This window comes from Diorhabda sublineata, chromosome X (genome assembly GCF_026230105.1).
Source record: "Diorhabda sublineata isolate icDioSubl1.1 chromosome X, icDioSubl1.1, whole genome shotgun sequence".
Taxonomy (NCBI): Eukaryota; Metazoa; Arthropoda; class Insecta; order Coleoptera; family Chrysomelidae; genus Diorhabda; species Diorhabda sublineata.
Window position 1 is genome coordinate 35,925,436 of NC_079485.1, and position 18,798 is coordinate 35,944,233.

The 18,798-nt window shown below is 29.3% G+C and overlaps 2 protein-coding genes across 4 annotated transcripts in view; one reads left to right on the forward strand and one right to left on the reverse strand.

Moving 5' to 3' along the window:
• LOC130451744 (small G protein signaling modulator 3 homolog) overlaps positions 1 to 6,604 on the reverse strand; it is a 44,519-nt gene extending 37,915 nt beyond the window's left edge. The window contains exons 1-6 of one of the 3 annotated variants that reach the window (XM_056790961.1): positions 6,466 to 6,601; positions 6,168 to 6,407; positions 5,726 to 5,928; positions 4,677 to 4,775; positions 3,038 to 3,412; positions 2,605 to 2,735 (exon numbers count right to left, since the gene is read on the reverse strand). In XM_056790961.1, coding sequence (XP_056646939.1) covers positions 2,605 to 2,735; positions 3,038 to 3,412; positions 4,677 to 4,775; positions 5,726 to 5,928; positions 6,168 to 6,236 — 877 coding nt within the window. In that variant the 5' untranslated portion in view covers positions 6,237 to 6,407; positions 6,466 to 6,601. Of the gene's footprint in view, positions 1 to 2,604; positions 2,736 to 3,037; positions 3,413 to 4,676; positions 4,776 to 5,725; positions 5,929 to 6,167 lie in introns of all 3 variants that reach the window. The other 2 variants (XR_008910789.1, XM_056790960.1) reach the window with 2 other exon arrangements.
• LOC130451747 (COP9 signalosome complex subunit 2) lies at positions 6,475 to 12,196 on the forward strand. Its single transcript, XM_056790965.1, has 8 exons — positions 6,475 to 6,876; positions 7,127 to 7,321; positions 7,677 to 7,802; positions 7,984 to 8,326; positions 8,471 to 8,609; positions 10,305 to 10,495; positions 10,549 to 10,690; positions 11,919 to 12,196. Exons 1-8 carry the CDS (start codon positions 6,823 to 6,825, stop codon positions 12,061 to 12,063), a joined length of 1,335 nt encoding a protein of 444 aa, XP_056646943.1. The 5' UTR covers positions 6,475 to 6,822; the 3' UTR covers positions 12,064 to 12,196.
• Positions 12,197 to 18,798: the final 6,602 nt, after the last annotated feature.

The window sequence follows — 18,798 nt, forward strand, 5'->3', positions numbered from 1 at the left end:
TTAGGTGTAATAATATGTTCCAGAACAGGAAATCATTGGGGTAGCTAATAATGGGAAAAGTGGGCATTCGTCTACGGCTTTTTTATTGCGATGCCGTAAGATCTAGAAACCCCGATTATTTTTAACTTAGACGGTGTGATAGCAAAATAAATGTTAAAATACAGTTATTTCTGAATCAGAAATAAATAAGTTGAAACGTTAATTCTGGTTTAATATTTTATAAACACAGAAGCCGTTTGCTTTATCAAACTCGGTGCGCGTGACTAATGAGTCAGTAGTTTATATATATATATATATATATATATATATATATATATATATATATATATATATATATATATATAAGAAAGTTTGACTATGAAATGGGGGTTCCCCGATGTTTGTGTGTGTTTTTTGTTGTTTTTTCAGTCTTGAATATTCTTCCACCACGCGTTTATATTTTTTCACTATCATGAGTACCTATGTCGTATAAAAGCGCTTGGTAAGATATATTTATTGGGTAGATCTTCGCGGTTTCACAGATGTGACCTCGCCTAAGGTTATATTACTGCACGCTACACCATTATAAGAAATCATATATTTTCACCATCTTTACATTCTTCAGATATTTCTAAAATTCCGATATTTTGAAAAATTAATTTGTTATCGACTTCCCACTCTTCGAGAAATTCATTTAACTTTGGTTATATATATATATATATATATATATATATATATATATATATATATATATATATATATATATTATATATATATATATATATATATATATATATATATATATATATATATATATATATATATATATATATATATATATATATATATATATATATATATATATATATATATATATATATATATATATACATTTTTATATTAGATAATAATGACTTAACGTTTTGCTCCTTCCTTGGGAACAGTTTTAAAAGAATAATTAATATATGATGATTGAAATATTTGTAGGATAATAAAAACATATTAGTAGATATCTTAAAAACATACTATTAAAATTGAAATAAACTAATTAATCAATTTAAGGTAAATTTGGCTGAGTTTTTTTATATCTTGCCTATCATCCACAGAAAACCTCTATTGTTTTATGTACATCATTTCTTTTACTAATAATTTTTGGTAGTTTTGTCTTGCGCTAAGATTTTTTTAAGTCAGATTCATGATCATTTTTTTCATGTTTGTGTAGAGCAGCTGATGCATTCTTGGTGTATTTGTGACCATTTATTCTGTTCTCCAAGTATTATGTAGCCATTCCTATATAATTTTTGGGACAATTCAAACATGGTATGGAATATATAATATTTGATTTTTAGTGTCTTTAGTTTTGTTTTTTAGTTTAGTGAATAGAGGTAATGATTTATGATTTACATTTATGTTATGTTTCGATAAAATGTATTTCAGTTTTTCTGATAGTTGGTTTTTATAGGTGAGTGCTATATATGTATCTTTTTCTTAGCTTGAAAATATTTGTGTGGTTGGATTTATATAATTTTTATGTAAATTGTCGGATGATTCTATTAATTTTATGTTCTGGATATTGATTATTGTCCAAAATATTTTTGAGTTTTTTTTATTACTTCAGGGTGATATTCAGGATAAGTTAATTTTAATGCTCCATCTGTTAATCTTCTAACGACGCTTATTTTTTGTGATAGCTTTATTGTTTTTCGATTTCTAAAATGAAGTAGATACTTGGGTTAAATTTATTGAAGGTATCAAGAAATGTATTGCATTTGTTACTAGGAGTTAAAGTTAAACAGTCATCAATGTAGGTATCTTTTGAAAAACACTACATCAACATTTATATCATCTAATATTTTCTCTTCTATAGGTAAATACATTGATTTACATGATGTTTTTACAAATATTTCAATCATATATTAATTATTCTTTTGAAAATATATATTCTTTTTTTAGTAATTTGCATCTGTGTTCACGTTTTCTTCCTCATTTTATTTTTCTCCGCAGTTCTACAGCTGCCACCTCACCCAAAGGATTCCACCTCCAAAAATTCAACTCCAACAACTGGGAATTCAGTTGAGGCTGCAACCATCCCGGATTTCCATAGATAAGTTCCAGTCTTATCTTTAATATATAGAAATCTGAGTTGTTTTTGATTTAGAACTTCTTTCAGTCGTTGTGCTGTTTTGGATATGGAGTTGATCGAATTTATTATTTTTTTATTCAATAAATTTATTTGTTGCTGAAACTTTTTTAATTATTCATAGCAATACATATTAATTTGGAGAATCGTGTCCGGGGATAGTTTGTTTAGTTTTTATTAATTTAATTTATAAGGTGTTTCCAGCTTGTCCACCTTCTTTTTATTCGTTTTTAACGTCGTTCGTTAGAAACGTGGTGGTGTCCAGTTTAATATTAATTTTTCACTCCATCTAATTACCAGTTATGTATATACTTTAACTGACGCCGAATACTACTTTCTGAGAAAGATTCTCCAGCCAGGGAAGTAGGGTTTCAAAGGAAAGAGTTTATACATTATTTCCTGTCAAACAATCTATATATATATATATTAAATATATAGATCGATAGATTGCAACAAACCAATATAAGTCTCTTTCTGTTTTATACCTATTAGTGTTGAGCTATAGTAAGATGCTGGTAGCAAATCTTCCACTATGGTCACCATAATCCAAAATGCACACTCTTCTTCCATAAACAATATAAGAGATGCTGCAATCATACCCATACCTTGACAATAGCTAAAAAATAATCACAATTTAATAATATCCTCTTAAACTACATGTCTTTTAGGTTATGTTACAGGTATTTTTAAGAACTTAAGTGATTACAAACTATAGTAAACAATAGTTGAAAAAATTCATTTCCCGACTTAGTTATATTAATAGTTTCAACAAAAATAATATCATAATATCGTGCACTTGAGTTACAGTATGTGTAACAGACTTTGAATAAAATAAATGAAAAAGTCAAAATTTTACGATTTTTGAGAGATAGTATTTTAGATTAATAAGTAATCTAAGGATTAATATCGGCGACTTACCCAATTTCTGGATATAGCCAAGCAATGCCACGCAAAATCCTTCTCAATCTTGGAATACCTGTACTATTAATATTACTGTAACAGGCATTTGTTGGCATAATGTGTAACAAATCTTTTTCAATTTGTTTGGACGTCATCAAAGAATCATTGCTGGATACTTTTACAATGTCTTTGTAAGAGAGCTCTGATTGATATTTCTTCTCTAGGGCTCCAGACATTCTCATCCACATCTGAGGTCTTAAAGAATGGGGAATACCTGATCTAACCATTGTAGCAAGTTTATCAGTTCTTGGTAACCTTAATTCCACTTTATCCCATGTTAAATTTGATACTTCTTTATTGTGTGAGAATTCTAGGTGAGCCACCCACTGCAACCTACAATTTCATTTTAAGTAATTTTTCCACCTTATATTGGAATATGAAAAGTCCATCATAAAATAATTCACTAAGGTATACTATTGGAGGCATAGAGGCATAAAGAAAATTACTAACAAACTTGTCGCTTTAGGAAGGCATTACAAATTAAAAATTACTTATTATGTATATTTAAACAATAATAGCTTCTATTAACTGAACACACTGTTTACTTACACTTCACCAACATTACTCTTACCGACAAAGTTATCAAAACACATGTTAGACAATGTACCTGTGAGTGTTCGCAAACATTTTCCAACATGAATATCAAAAATTGTTTTATAAATAAGTAAAATATAAGAATTCTAGAATTATATAAAAATGGGCAATAGTGTATTTAAACATGGAACATGTATTAACCAAGTTTTTTAAGATAAAATGAAAAAGAAACTTTTTTTCAATAAATATTGGGATTGAAAAATCAAGCAAATATTACTAAAAAGAGCTTATTATATACAACAATTTAGGTAGTCATTTCAAAGTAGACTTGATGCAATGAGATTAAAGATTAACTGCTATATACTCGTTAGTTGGTTAGAAAAGCTACATAGCAACAAATTCTTTACTATATATACATTTAGAACAATTATCTAGTACATTTCTTAGAATTTTCCTCCAATGAATAAAAAATGTTGTGATATAAAAAATTACAAACCTTAAAGCTAACTACAATAAATCTATGACAAAATGGCATCATAAAAATTGTGTATGATATGGACAATAGATAAATGGAATTTGCACCTCCTAACTTGCCACATAAACAATTGAGGACCACCTTACTGTAACTCTGATATATATGAGAAAATATATTTAGCTAAAATCAGTAAACCTAAGTGTGATTCATAAAGATGGTAGACTGACAGTCCAACAGGAAATAACATGGAAGATGTATAATGATATGGGTCTAAACATTGCGAGCTTCAATCCACTCTTCAAAGTTCAATTTTGCAACTTGTTTGTGTATTAAATACAAAATGTTTCGATAATATATGTTTATACAATGTTATCTAATAGTTGGTGTTTGTTGTCTTTTACAAACAATATAAATAATTTTAGTAGTTATTGTCAATGACAAATATTCATTTCATTTATGAACAGTATAATACAATGAATAAGATAATTAATAAACAATTTGTGAAACATTATAGCCACAAGATTTTGGCACTTTTGCACTATGTAAGTTCATTACATTTCTGATACGACAAACATTATTGATAATTACCTATGCTGAGGATCTTCAACAAAAGGAATACCAAGAAGTTTATTGGAATTTTGTTCAGGACCATCTTCTTCATCAACACGGAATCCAAATTCATCAAATCTAAAAATAAAATATCTTTTAAAACTAATAAATTATTCATTAATTTATTTTCACCTTGTTATCAAAAAAGGAAATAAATTATATCTAACTGTTGAATATTAAATCTAGGTTAAACAGCTTAAACACACTACCATTCAAGATTATTGGGATCTTCAGATGAAGGCATTTTATAAATATTTGAACAAATGAAATTACTTATTGGTAATTTCAATTACTCACTGTTAATTATTTATATGTAATAATAATGGCGTTTTTAAACAATTTTAAATAACAAATTCATAAGGCTTTATAAACCTAGATACTAATTTTTCCAATAGCGTTTTGTTCATATTCTGCTACTTGAATTGCAGTTTGTCTAATTGTCAGACAATTTATTCTTATTTTTCTATTCTAGCGGTTTCAGGTGTAGACCATGTTGTATATTGATTTAATGTGTTTTGCTGAAATGTGAAACCCAGACCAATTATACTGGTCTCACAAGGCACTGCAGTATTCACGACCTTCTTTTTAGGATGTTTAGGTATTTCATAATTCCATTTAACTATCAAAAATTCAAAATTTTAATGTGTTTCAGAGTACCACCTATTTGTTTTCATAGCCCAATTTATTCTTTCTCTCAATTGGTTCAATACCCAGTTATTTTATGTTGTATTAACTTATTATATATTAAATTTATTTACTTGGTTATAAAACTGGTTCAAAAAATATAAAATATTGAGATATATAAAAGCACATGCAGTTAAGAAATGGAACACCAAGTCTCAAAAATTGTCACTATAACTACCAGCAAAACCTATAGACATAAGTAGGTATTAAAAACAAAAAAGGACAATTCCACTGCTGCTGCAGCTGCTCTATATCCAACACAAGTGTAAGTGGATAGTATTTACTTATTATTATTTACCATAAATATTTCTACATTATTTTACTACTAATAAGAATATTATTACCTGTATTCCGGTTGGGAATTAGGATCATCTGGAACAGCCTGTTTTGCAATAATATCCTGTGGACACATACTGAGTGTCAATGCCGAAAAAGGACTTCCAGGACTAGGTAACACTGTATCAGATACAGTAAGGCCTTGGCTGAAACTTTCAATTATACTATCATCTGTATCATCAGGTTCTATTACTTGCTCAAATTCCCGTTTCTAAAAAAGTAAAATAATAAATGTGGGCGAATTTACCTCTAATTATTATGTTTCATAATCATAATAAATGAAGCTATGACTAGTTAGAAATTGTATGCAATGCTGGTACTAATACCACAAGGTAAAGAGCTACTCAATATTGTATTTATGTATAACATTTACTATTTATGAATTATACATTTATTAGAAATGTTAATACAGTTTTAAATGTTTAAGTTGGTGATCAAACTACTGTTTACCGTGTTAGCTTCTTTTCCAACATAACCTTCGTGATTTCTCGTTTCAAATAGAGATCTTGCTAAATCCATTTTTCTCAAATAAATTTATGATTGCAGTTAGTAAAATATGTTTGGCATTATTTTTGTGATTTCTAAATTATTTTCAAATTAGCGTAATGCTCCTCTTACAAAACTCATGAACTATTATAACATAATTTTTTGTTACTGGGTCATGTCACTAAATTTCCAAATATTTTACACCTACAAACAAAAATTCATATGTTCTTTACTCGTGTTTCATTTGTTTGTATAAACTGACTTGGCTGTCAAATAGATGTAATATGTAACATGACTTTATTCTTAATTATCAAGTGAAAAAATTTTTGTTTTGTAATTGTATATATCTTTATTCTGAAAGAAATGAGCTACTCTTAAAACTGGTATTCATAATTTCGTGTGACACATAAATGATCAAATTGCTAATTTCAATAAATGTTCTGCATTAGTAGCAGTGATAAAATAACGTAACGATAGTAATTGTCAAGTGTAGAGTGACAGGCTGTTCTCATCTCCAGTCTTCATATATTATAAATGCAGATTTTGTATTTTCTTTTTTCAGCTATCAAATTGAAATTGTAATAATTATATTGAATATTTAAATAATATAATATATACTATGTCCGACAACGAAGATGATTTCATGTGTGACGATGAAGAAGATTACGGCTTGGTAAGCTGCTTTCGGCACATAACCTATAGTCATTATTAATATTATTTATAAATATTTATCTCAATTGCTTTAGGTAGTTCATAGTAGAACTGCGATTTTAGATTAATTAATATTATTAACTCTGATGTGGGAACCGACATAAACTTTGCAGTAGTTCTGCACATTCTCGCAAAATACTAAACAGTAACTGATCGCGTTTCTAAATATTATGAAATTTTTCAACTGATACGTTGATTTACTTAATTTTTAGGAATATTCTGAAGATAGCAACTCCGAACCAGATGTTGATCTTGAAAACCAGTACTATAATAGTAAAGCATTGAAAGAAGATGAACCCTCTGCAGCACTAGCTTCCTTTCAAAAAGTCTTAGATCTTGAAAGTGGAGAAAAGGGAGAATGGGGTTTCAAAGCTTTGAAACAAATGATTAAAATAAATTTCAAACTAGTGAGTTTTTAAACATATAAATGAGAACATTTACTTTCCCTATGTATACATATTCATTACATATTATTAAATTTATGTGAGGATCACGGAATCAATTCAGTAGATAATTTTGGAATAAAATAGCAAATAAAAAGGCAGCTCTACCAATATTTAACAACCACTTTTTAATATATTGTGCCACTGATATACATGTGCTCTGTATAAAATATGTGAAACCATTCAAAATTTCTTAACAATCTCATTAGCTAGGCTTTTTGGATGCTCAATATTGATTGTATACATATATTTCCCAATAAGATAAGATTCATCAAATATTCATTTGTAGATTTAAACAACAACTTCCACTTGATTTTAGGGCAACTTTGAAGAAATGATGACTAGATATAAACAACTGCTTACATACATTAAAAGTGCTGTAACAAGAAATCACAGTGAAAAATCTATCAACTCTATTTTAGATTATATATCAACTTCACGAAATGTAAGTTTTACAATTTTTTTTAAAAATTCTATCAAACTCTGTAACAAAATTAGTTGATTTTTCTAATTATCCAACTAGGATTGCAGGATATCTTATATAAAAGATATGATAGAAGTTTCAAATAAATTTGAAATCAAAAGTTGTTACTGCCCATTTTACTAATTGATATTTTTATTTCTAGATGGAATTGCTACAAAATTTCTATGAAACCACATTAGAAGCTTTAAAAGATGCTAAAAATGACAGATTATGGTTTAAAACAAATACTAAATTGGGAAAATTGTACTACGATCGTGGCGATTTTAATAAATTGGCTAAAATTTTGAAACAGTTGCACCAATCTTGTCAAACTGATGATGGGGAGGATGACCTTAAAAAAGGCACACAATTGCTTGAAATATATGCTTTGGAAATCCAGATGTATACAGCACAAAAAAATAATAAGAAACTCAAAACTTTGTATGAACAATCTTTGCATATTAAATCTGCTATTCCACATCCTTTAATTATGGGAGTTATCAGGGGTGAGTTAATATCTAATAGATTGTTTTGATCAAATACCGATTTTAAATGTTCTTCTGATATTGTCATATAAACAAATTTATCTCTCTATGGAAGTATAGTTTGCAAGGTTCACTGCATCAAATATATATTACTATACTTTTTAGAATGTGGTGGTAAAATGCATCTTCGAGAAGGAGAATTCGAAAAGGCCCACACTGATTTCTTTGAAGCATTCAAAAATTATGATGAATCTGGAAGCCCCAGACGCACTACATGCTTAAAATACTTAGTTCTTGCAAATATGTAAGTATAGCCACTAATCTTTGTTGTTTTACGATATGAAATACATTTGAAATAGATAAGAATGTAGGTTGGGCATAAAGTTTCAAGTTGGTTCAAGTAATGCTTCTCATTTGTGGTAAATGCTGTCCAATGAAGTGCGTATCTTTTATAAATTCGAAAATTATGAAATTTTTTTTTGTTCAAATTAATATAGGAAAAAAATAATTGTTCATATAAAACTCACAATATGTAACTCAATTTTTGGCATATATTGCTTATGTATCCAGCCAAACAAAAAAATTTTCGTGCCAGTGAAAACGATTGCATTATGTACTATATTAAAAATATGAAGAAGTTTTCCTGTTTTCATTTTATGCAGTTTTTTTATTTTGTTTGTTCAAACAGGCCATTGATTATTAGAGAGCTTGGTGAAGAAATTAAAATCTTGTAAGGGTCCATGTAAAGCATTTGAATAGATGATTTACAAATGAGACAATTGAGTACTAAATTTATTCGGAACTTTTGACTAATGAAAAAAAAATTTTTTTCCATTTGCATGTAATTGAAAGATGTGTTCATGTAGATCTGGATTTCATGGCCAAAATTGTTAATAAAAATAAGAGTTGGGTTTACGGCTATGATGTAGAAACAAAAATTCAGAGTTCTTAATGGAAAACAAATTTTGTTCACCTCGCCCTAATACAGCTCGTTAATCTATATCAAACTCATGATGTGAAATGAAACACAACAAACTTGAAAAATATGCCAATAACTTCTTTCTTCATTATGACAATGTGCCTTGCCACTAGCCACTTTTGATTTGCAAGTTTTTGAATGTTAAAAGTCTTCCTGTCTGTCCACATTCACCATATTTAACATCTTACAACTTCTGCTCCTATGCTGAAATGGAAACATTTTGACACCATTTCTGATATTGAGAAGACCACGACATAGCAGATAAAAACCATTCCAAAAGAATTTTTGCAGTCATAGATTCAACCTTAAAATGAGTGAATAGCTAGGGTAGGTAGTACTTTGAAGGAGATTAATTCAAATTTCATCTTTCTAATAGAATAATTCTTTATACTTTTTAATAAAACTTGTACAGAGTATAAAGTTGTTTTTCTAGATAAATCAGACTAAAAATTCAATTTTTTTCAAAATTTATCATTTTATCGACTTCAAGCGTTTTTATTAGTAAATAGATCGGAAAATGCATTTTTGAAATCTAGATATTGTGCTAATATCCGTGGTAAACTGACCATTTTTAATTACAAACTGAAACTAATCAAAATTTGCAGATTATGGAAATCCTTGGGGCGTGAGGATAAGAATTAAGAATAATAATAGACAATTGTACATATATATAATCTAGTATTGGGTGATCTTCTCTAGACACCCAATAATAATGGTTATGATTACATTAAATAATATTAGATGTACAGAATAACTGTGACCTCTGTTTCATACAACCACAAATGAATATTATGGTATTGTATTCAATTGGTTGCAAAATAGATTTATTCAAAAAATAGGTTCATTTCTACAAATTTCAAAAATATTTTTGATTATCAAATGATAGAAATATGTCATAAAAATAAATTTTACAAATGCAGTAATCTATAACTTCCCAAAATATAACATGAAACTAAATATTTTACAATCATAAATTTTTATTGATATCACAAAAAACAATTTTGTCTGTGTTATTCTTAGGTTGATGAAGTCTGGCATAAATCCCTTTGATTCTCAGGAAGCAAAACCGTACAAAAATGATCCTGAAATATTAGCAATGACCAATTTAGTGAATGCGTACCAAAATAATGATATTAATGAATTTGAGTACATTCTGAAACAGAATAGGCAAAATATTATGGATGATCCATTTATTAGAGAGCATATTGAAGGTGAGTATATCTTTAAAGATTCAAATTTATTGGTCAACATTATATGATTTTAGATTTGCTTCGCAATATAAGAACTCAAGTACTGATAAAGTTGATAAAACCATATACTCGTATACAGATTCCCTTTATTTCTACAGAATTGAATATTGATGTTTTGGAAGTAGAGAGTTTATTGGTTTCATGTATATTAGATAAGTAAGTGATATTTTTCAAATTTCCATTGAATTTTCATAAATTTTTTTGATAGTTATATAACTTTTTCTCCTTGATTACTGGACTCATATTTGGAGATCCATGTATACTGATTAAACTTACACTCCTACCTATAGCTCGTTTTCATAACCAAATTATCGTCTTCAGAGATTGAAGGTAAACTTGTCAGACAGTGTAATTGTGAGTGTTGGTGTAGTGGTAGTTTAAATAGTGTGTTCAGTTGGATATCACCAACGGGTCCAGATTTCAACTTAAACTGAGTTTATCTACCCATGTGCTGTTTTTATAGAATTCTTTCTCGAATATCTGTAGGTTTTTTAAACACAATTGGAACAGCCTAGATCCCTATAGATATGTGATGTGTAGTTATATAGAGAAAAGTTAAGTTCCAGCAATAACTAACCCAATTAAAAAACTAGCCCCCCTACAATATCATACTAAGGTCTGTGTGGAATGTTAGAACTATTTCATTTTTAAAATATTCAGCCTATATCTTGGTAATTTCAGAACAGTATGGCTATGATCTTATTATCCAAAATAACGGTTTTTGCTTTCTACGGAGCATGGGAAGTCTAGTTTAGACTGTACTATTGTTTCTGGAGTATAATGGTGAACCCAAGTTTTATCTTTTGTCGTATTGAAGGGAAAATTCATTTTGATAACATTGAAATATATCCAAATATTCGTTTTTGTTAAATATTAAGTAATCATAGAACCAACCTTATACACACGTTTGGTTGAAACATTTACTTCACTAGCTATTTTATATACTGACGACTGGTAAGTAGGTTACGGATTTTATGAATTATTTCTGGAGTAGCTAAAATAAATGACGGCCACTTTTAGAGAACCTCAAATTATTTTATCGAATGGAATACTTTAAGTATAATATATACATAACGTTTCCTCAGCCATTTCAATTGTATTTCCATGTAAAAAATAATGTTTAATATTGGAAATACTTTTTTCTCCAACAGCTATTGAAGAAAACTGTTTTCTTCATGTGTATATTGAAACCAATCTGTCCATCAGATTCTTGTAATATTTAGTAGATGACATTTGAAATTTGGTAAAAACTAATAATAATAATGGCGAAGGTGTCCCTCTTTCATTAGAACGCCCCCGTATCTGGAAAAAAAATGAAAAAAAAAGATTGCAACTTTTAGTTTATTTAAAACTTGACAGATATGCAAATTTTGTATGTTTTCAGTACAATCCAAGGTCGTATAGATCAAGTAAATCAAGTGTTATTCTTAGAAAGAGCGACAATAAATCAAGCAAGATATAGCGCTTTGGACAGATGGGCTAACCAGTTGAATACTCTTCACTCTTCCATCATCAATAAAATGGCATAATCAGATTTTCGAAAAAATATTGAAGTGATAGCGCTAAATAAGCGCCTTTTTGAGTAACTATGAATTTTAATTTTCTTCTAATAAATCATAAATGTATTAGTTTGAACAGTTTTTCAATAAAAAATAAACTGATTTTCATTTTTTTATTAAGCTGCTCTCAAGCTAAAAAAACTAGACGTGTATGTTTAATAGGGTACTTGCATGGTTTGAGAAGAAAATAGTTTATATACATCTTTTATTATATATATATTTTAAATTATTTGAGCAATAATTATAGAGAGTTTATTATGCTTTAGTTTTTGACGTGATTATGTAATAATGCAAAAACTTAAACTATAAACGGTTTATTCACTTTATTCTTATTCATAAAAAAATGTTTTATGTATACGTAATCAATAAATAAAAACTGTATTATAACAGCACACGCTACGTTGCAGGTAACGATAACCTTGTGATCATCAAGCAGACAACTGCTCAATGTTTTCATTAAACTTATGATGTCACAACTGAAAATCAATGAGAATCGTTTTCTTATGTAGTTAAAAATTTGCAATTTTGCAATTATTTCATATCAAGAACTTATAAAATAAACAGAAATATAAATGCTTTTTAAAAAATGCAAGTACCCTATTGAACAAAAAGAAATATAAATTATTACACTACTTGAAATATTTTATAGATGAATATTTTACAGATGATATAGATATTTAATAGATGCCATAAATATGAAAAGAAACTATTTTATTTTTATAATATATTGAAAATGTCTGCCTTATTACATTTTAAAACGTTTAAAACATATTTTTTAGAAGTCATCCTTGTTAGAAATATTTTCGAATATATATTCGCGAAAGTTAACTTACTGTGACAACATTTGAATTATTTGCGGTAAAAGATTAGTATAAGTGCTTGAAATGTTTAAGGTTACTAACGTCTTCAATTTGAAAAAGAATAAAACTGCATCTGTCTTAATAATTTTTTAATAAACACATTGTAAGTGACCATTTTTTTAAAAGATTAAAAAATGAATTCTATATGCTTTACTTAGTACTTATTAAGAGGTTTTGAAAAAATAACAATCCTTTTTTCGTTTGTTTTTAACAAGAAATTACTATTATTCCTAAATTCCATATCCATTCCGTGCATGTGATCTATTTCAGGTTCATTTAATTACTATGTCGTAAAAAATAAATCGATAGAATATTTTAGAATCGTCGACATATTCTTGATAGTTGTTTAAGTGAAAATGATGTATGTACAAAAGGTTATTAATCCTGTTAAAAAACATGATCCCGATCACAGGCCTTCAAAAACTTGAGAGAAAAGTACTCAAGTTACTCTCCCCATTGTTAACGTTGCAGTGTGTATTACGAGGATGTATTGATATCTAGTTAGCCGCCTAGACCAGTTCCATGCATAAACAAAATATTGCGTTACCATAGCAACGAACAATAACTTAATAGAAGTGTCAGTGTAAAGTTTGACGTCAAAAAAGTAAACCGGAGCTACGCAATAAATTAAAAGAAAAAAGATGTCCACCGAAATTGTGAAAATCGAAAAATTGGAGTATCGAGCCATCATCAAGATCCTGTATTTAAAAGGGTTAAAAGGTAAGCAGATTTACGAAGATATGCTTAATACCCTTGGTGATCAATGTCCTTAGTATTCGACCGTGAAAAATCGGACTACAAGCTTCAAAAGAGGTAAATTTTCCATTGAAGATGATGACCGATTGGGAAGGCCAGTTTCTGTATCAGTCCCCGAAAATATTGATGCAGTTCATGACATGATTTTATCAGACCGTCGAATTGGGTTAAAACGGATATCTGAAGCACTGAATATTTCATACGACCGCGTTCATCATATAGTTCACGTCAATTTGGACATGAGAAAAATTACTGCAAAGTGGATCCCCAAAGGTTTAAATGTTGACCAAAAGCGTGCAAGGGTAGAAGCATCGCGTTAGATCTGTGCTCGATTTGAAAACGATGTAGGGTACATTTCTACGATCCAGAAACAAAGCAACAATCTATGGAATGGCGACACTCTGTTTCTCCAAGACTTAAGAAGTTTCGTGTCCAAAAATCTGCTGGAAAAGTTCTTGCTTCAGTTTTTTGGGATTACCATGGAGTAATCATGATTGGTTTTTTGGATAAGGCTGGAATAATAACTGGAGATTACTATTCGACATTACTGACCACTCTACGGGAAAAAATTAGAGAAAAAAGACGCGGAAAGCTATCCAAAGGTGTTTTGTTTTTGCAGGACAACGCCCCTGCAAACAAATCTCATGTTGCCATGCAAAAAATTCATTATTTAGGGTTTGTAATACTAGAACACCCCTCTTATTCACCAGATTTGGCTCCGTACGACTAACATCTCTTTCCGTCTAGAGACGTTGCAGGTTCGCTGTAATAAATGTATCCAATTAAGATGAGAATATGTGGAATAATAAAATATTTTGACATTGAAATTTTGTTTGGTTCTACAGTAGGCTAAGAATTTTTCAATATATCCTCGTATGTTTCTGGATTATTTATTTTTGTACTTTAATAGGAATTGTTAATAATTTAGATTTTGATTCAGTTTGACTTGTTACATTATTCGATACGGTTCCGTTAATTAGAATAACTTTATATTATTTTTTGAAAAGTAAAAATGAGACAATTACACGGATTATCACTAGATTTATTTTTTATTTTGATTGTTTTTCGATCATTGCTATTCAGCATTCTCAATATTCAAAATTGAAGGAATCTGGTGGAGATGAAGATGAAATAAAATACAAACAACTGAAACTTGCAAGATGCAATTCTAACTGTTAAAAAAGAAAATGAAAACCTAGAATTGAGTTGTAAATATAAGAAGAAGGTTAGAAAGAGTTTATTCAAGGCAGCAATACATATATATTATGACGAATTAACAACCGCGACGACAAGGACGTTTAGCCACCGGAGCTAACCCTTTAGAGAAGAGAAGATGTTCCGGAATAATAACTAATTTAAGAAAAAACACAAGTACTTCTACTAATCTGTTCTATGTTGACATTTTTTATGTTTATTTTGTCTTTTTGAAGAAATATTTATCTCTTTAAAAATATCTATTTTACAAAATATTTATCCACCCTAAATACGCTTATTTCCAAGTTCTTCCCAGATTTTTTAAGGTATTCACTGTTATCATAGCTATATACTGCAGGTAAAACCCCTCCCGGTCATCTTATGTTTATAAACTTTAAAGAAATATATTATTTTATTATATTTTATTCGAGTTTATCTTGAAGATTAATTTATATATCAAATACTGTATAATGTTAACAACAAATGGCTCAAATCAACATGCTTATTTTTTGTATAGTTTTCAACAAATTACGTAACGGTTTCCCCCTTCGTCTGTCGCAAGTAAGTTATGGAGCAACTTATCATCTACCAGCCTTGAGCTCTGACTGCAGTTGTGTTGATGCTTTTACTGTATACATCAGAAATTGTGGGAATTTATTTTGAAATGAATGAAAATGCTAAAGCCACAGGCGCATCAAAATTAAATGGAAACACTTTTTGTGGGAAACAGATGACAAGAATCACAAGCACCGATCATAAATGAATTGATATTGAAAATTACGTGATTACCCAGTCGATAAGAAATACAGTTCAGGTTTCATTTGTATTGTGGAGTAGTGTTCATTCAACAAATTTCAACTATTTAACATATGATTAGTACAAGAAGGAAATGACGATTATCATATAGAGTTGTTACAAGGTAATATCAATCTGCTTTACATGCTTACAATTAATGTACTTTTCATTTAATTGATGTACTAAACAGACATAATTGCAGGTGTTCAGTGAAACTAATACAGATTTATTTGTTGGAAAGTCATATCCAAAGTTTTCAGAAAGGAATTATGTATTTTAGGTAACTACAATTTCTGGCAGTATTTTATTTCTGGCCAGTTAGATGACGATAGTTGCAGTTGTTGGAAAATTATATTTATTCCATTATTATCCAAATTTTTAAAGAAGATACGACCTTTTGGAGCATTTACTAGTTTTCAACCTAATGATACACCACCAATTTTTGTAGTACTGATCCGTCAATTTCTGAATAAGTCTAATAAATTCTATGAAACCAACCCAATCATCTGTTTAAACTATTTGGATTTATTCTGAACTCATTTTAAGTCGAAGCTACTTGAAATACAACTTGAATCTATCTATCTTTATGTCAGAGTATTGTTCAAGAATGCCGCTTATAAATTTCAGATATGCTCAAAAATTTCCAGCGGAGATAATTTTGAAAGATACAAATGATAATTTGATTTCTATCCTTCCTGTTTTTATATTTGAAATACATCATTAGAAATATTTTTTTTTGCAAACTCCATGTAATTTAAATTTTTTGATGGGATGACTGTGTAGGGTAAAGAGGTGACGTTACGTATACAAGTGTGGTACAATGTGTCCTCTTTGAAACCAAGTCTGACTTATTTGACCACTTTTTCAGGAAGTTATCATTTTCGTAATTTTTAGTACTTTTTTGAGACATCATGTATAGATAGGTAACACAGCTGGCTTCGAAATCGAAATACATTACTGTTGCTAGACACATCTGTATATTTATTTTTTTTACTAGATAATGTGCTGATCAAATCCCCATCACCCCATTAATGGGGTGAATCTACTTAATACTTTAATGTATGCTAATTTTGAAACGGTAGAGGAAGCTCTGCAAATTACCTAACAAACTAGTGTCCAGAGTGAGACAGCATCTTTCCATCCTCAGCAATCTCAGGTCTGACATAACTTTATCATATCACATGTCAGCGTACAAGACTTAAATTCAAGTACGGTTACTGTGTGCCAAGTGCAAGACTGAACCATTGATAAACATTACAATTCCTAAATTGGAACTTTGTGCTGCAGCATTTTTGTGCAAATTAATAGAAAATATTAAGCAGTCGTTAGAAATCAAGATCAACAAAAGAATGTATCATTGGAACAATTCAACAATGACTCATTTTTCGTTCTTTTAGATGACATAATTAGAAAATATAAGTAAAACGCACTGCGCACGTAAAACAATTCCACGCGGAACACGTTTAAACCTGTCGCAAATTGAACACTGAGAGGGCGGAGCGAGAGAGCCAATACGCGCGGCAATCAAAATGAAAAACCGCGTATTTCCGTAAAACCGCGTAAAACGGGATAGCGTAAGTCGGGGTATTACTGAACATTAAAATGTCTCAAAATCTTCAATAAGTAATATATAATAACTAATTTGTTTAGAATTAGGTCAATTTAATTTAATTATAAGTTATGCAGAAATATTGAAAAATATCTCCTAGTTAATAGTTTGTATAGAATACCAATAATTTTGTCACCGAATGAAAAAATTTGCACTATAAGTGGCACGATAATGATTTTCTGTTTATCGAATTGTCTGAAATGCGACGCAGGAACAACGTTCACCCAGTGCAAGTTGTGTTCAACTTTCAATAAAAAAATGTAAGTTTTAATCACACCAACTTCGTAGAGTAGGTTTTTTATATCATGTATTTGTGCTAAAATCGCGCGAAAAACCGGATTCATTCGTTTATTTGTTTCTCTATACTTAACAAATGCATCATTTTAAATTTGTTTTTTTATCAAAGAATTGGACGAAATGAAACCTTTTCCTCACATGAAATATGAAGGGGGAAAACGCCTAATAAGTTGCTATGGGTGTATAGTGAGAGTACAGAATAAACATATCGGTATCAATATAATATAGAAATTGCTGATAAAATCCTTGGAAAATATTCTTCTGAAAACAATGATGATGAAATCGGATATGATAGATGTTGTGTTGTAACATAACCACATAAAACCGATTGTTTTGAATCTAGCTTTTTTTATTACCTTGTGTCAACATTAAAGCTCTCCTAAAAAATAGATTGGACAGTCAATACTGTCTCGACGTTGCGTCGATATCCGTTGAACGTTGTTATTTACCGATCAGTTTAATTTTCTCACACTGTATGGCAACGTTTAAACCACTCTACTTAAGAATTAATTCTATATTCTGATCATACACATACACCAGTATGCTTATGCCCAGATACGCACTATCTCTCTCGCATAATGTGACGTCACATTGGAATCAAAATTTGAAGGATAATGTATGCTGTGAGTGGATACCTGTTGTATAGTTTTATTTTGATTCCAAAAGTAATATTTGATGTATAGACATGTCTATATATGTATTATTTATATGATGATTGAATTTACCATTAACTTTCACATTCTCAAGGCCGCGTGCCTGTTGCCTCTTCTTCTTGCCTCTTGAAATTTATTATATTATTTAAAATATGAATTATGAAGTTATTCAATTTAATAATATTGTTTCTGATATATTATTATATTTATTTTTTTTGAGCGAATCATATATAGGTGAATATTGAATAAACAATGTTTTAAATGTAGACACTTTGCATTATAAGTCTTTTTTTAAGACCAAAGTATTTAATTCCTGTTTCTTTGGTATTTCGATAAGTGTTTTTCCATGTAGCGACGGCATTATGATCTCATTATAAAATGTACAATATTTTAAAAGAAAATAATAACAGATCAACTGTATAGTAGCCGCAAATCGCAAAAAAATATCCCAGTAAATTCCAGCGTGACGTCATGCGCGAGGCGTGTCAAATTTGGGCAGATAAGTCAACAACATTCCAGTGATTCTGATATCCAAATGGGC

Coding starts and splice junctions, on each gene's coding strand:
- LOC130451747 (XM_056790965.1), top strand. CDS start 6,823: ATGTCCGACAACGAAGATGATTTCATGTGTGACGATGAAGAAGATTAC. Junction 7,322..7,676: donor TTAAAATAAATTTCAAACTA/GTGAGTTTTTAA, acceptor ACTTGATTTTAG/GGCAACTTTGAAGAAATGAT. Junction 7,803..7,983: donor ATATATCAACTTCACGAAAT/GTAAGTTTTACA, acceptor TTTTATTTCTAG/ATGGAATTGCTACAAAATTT.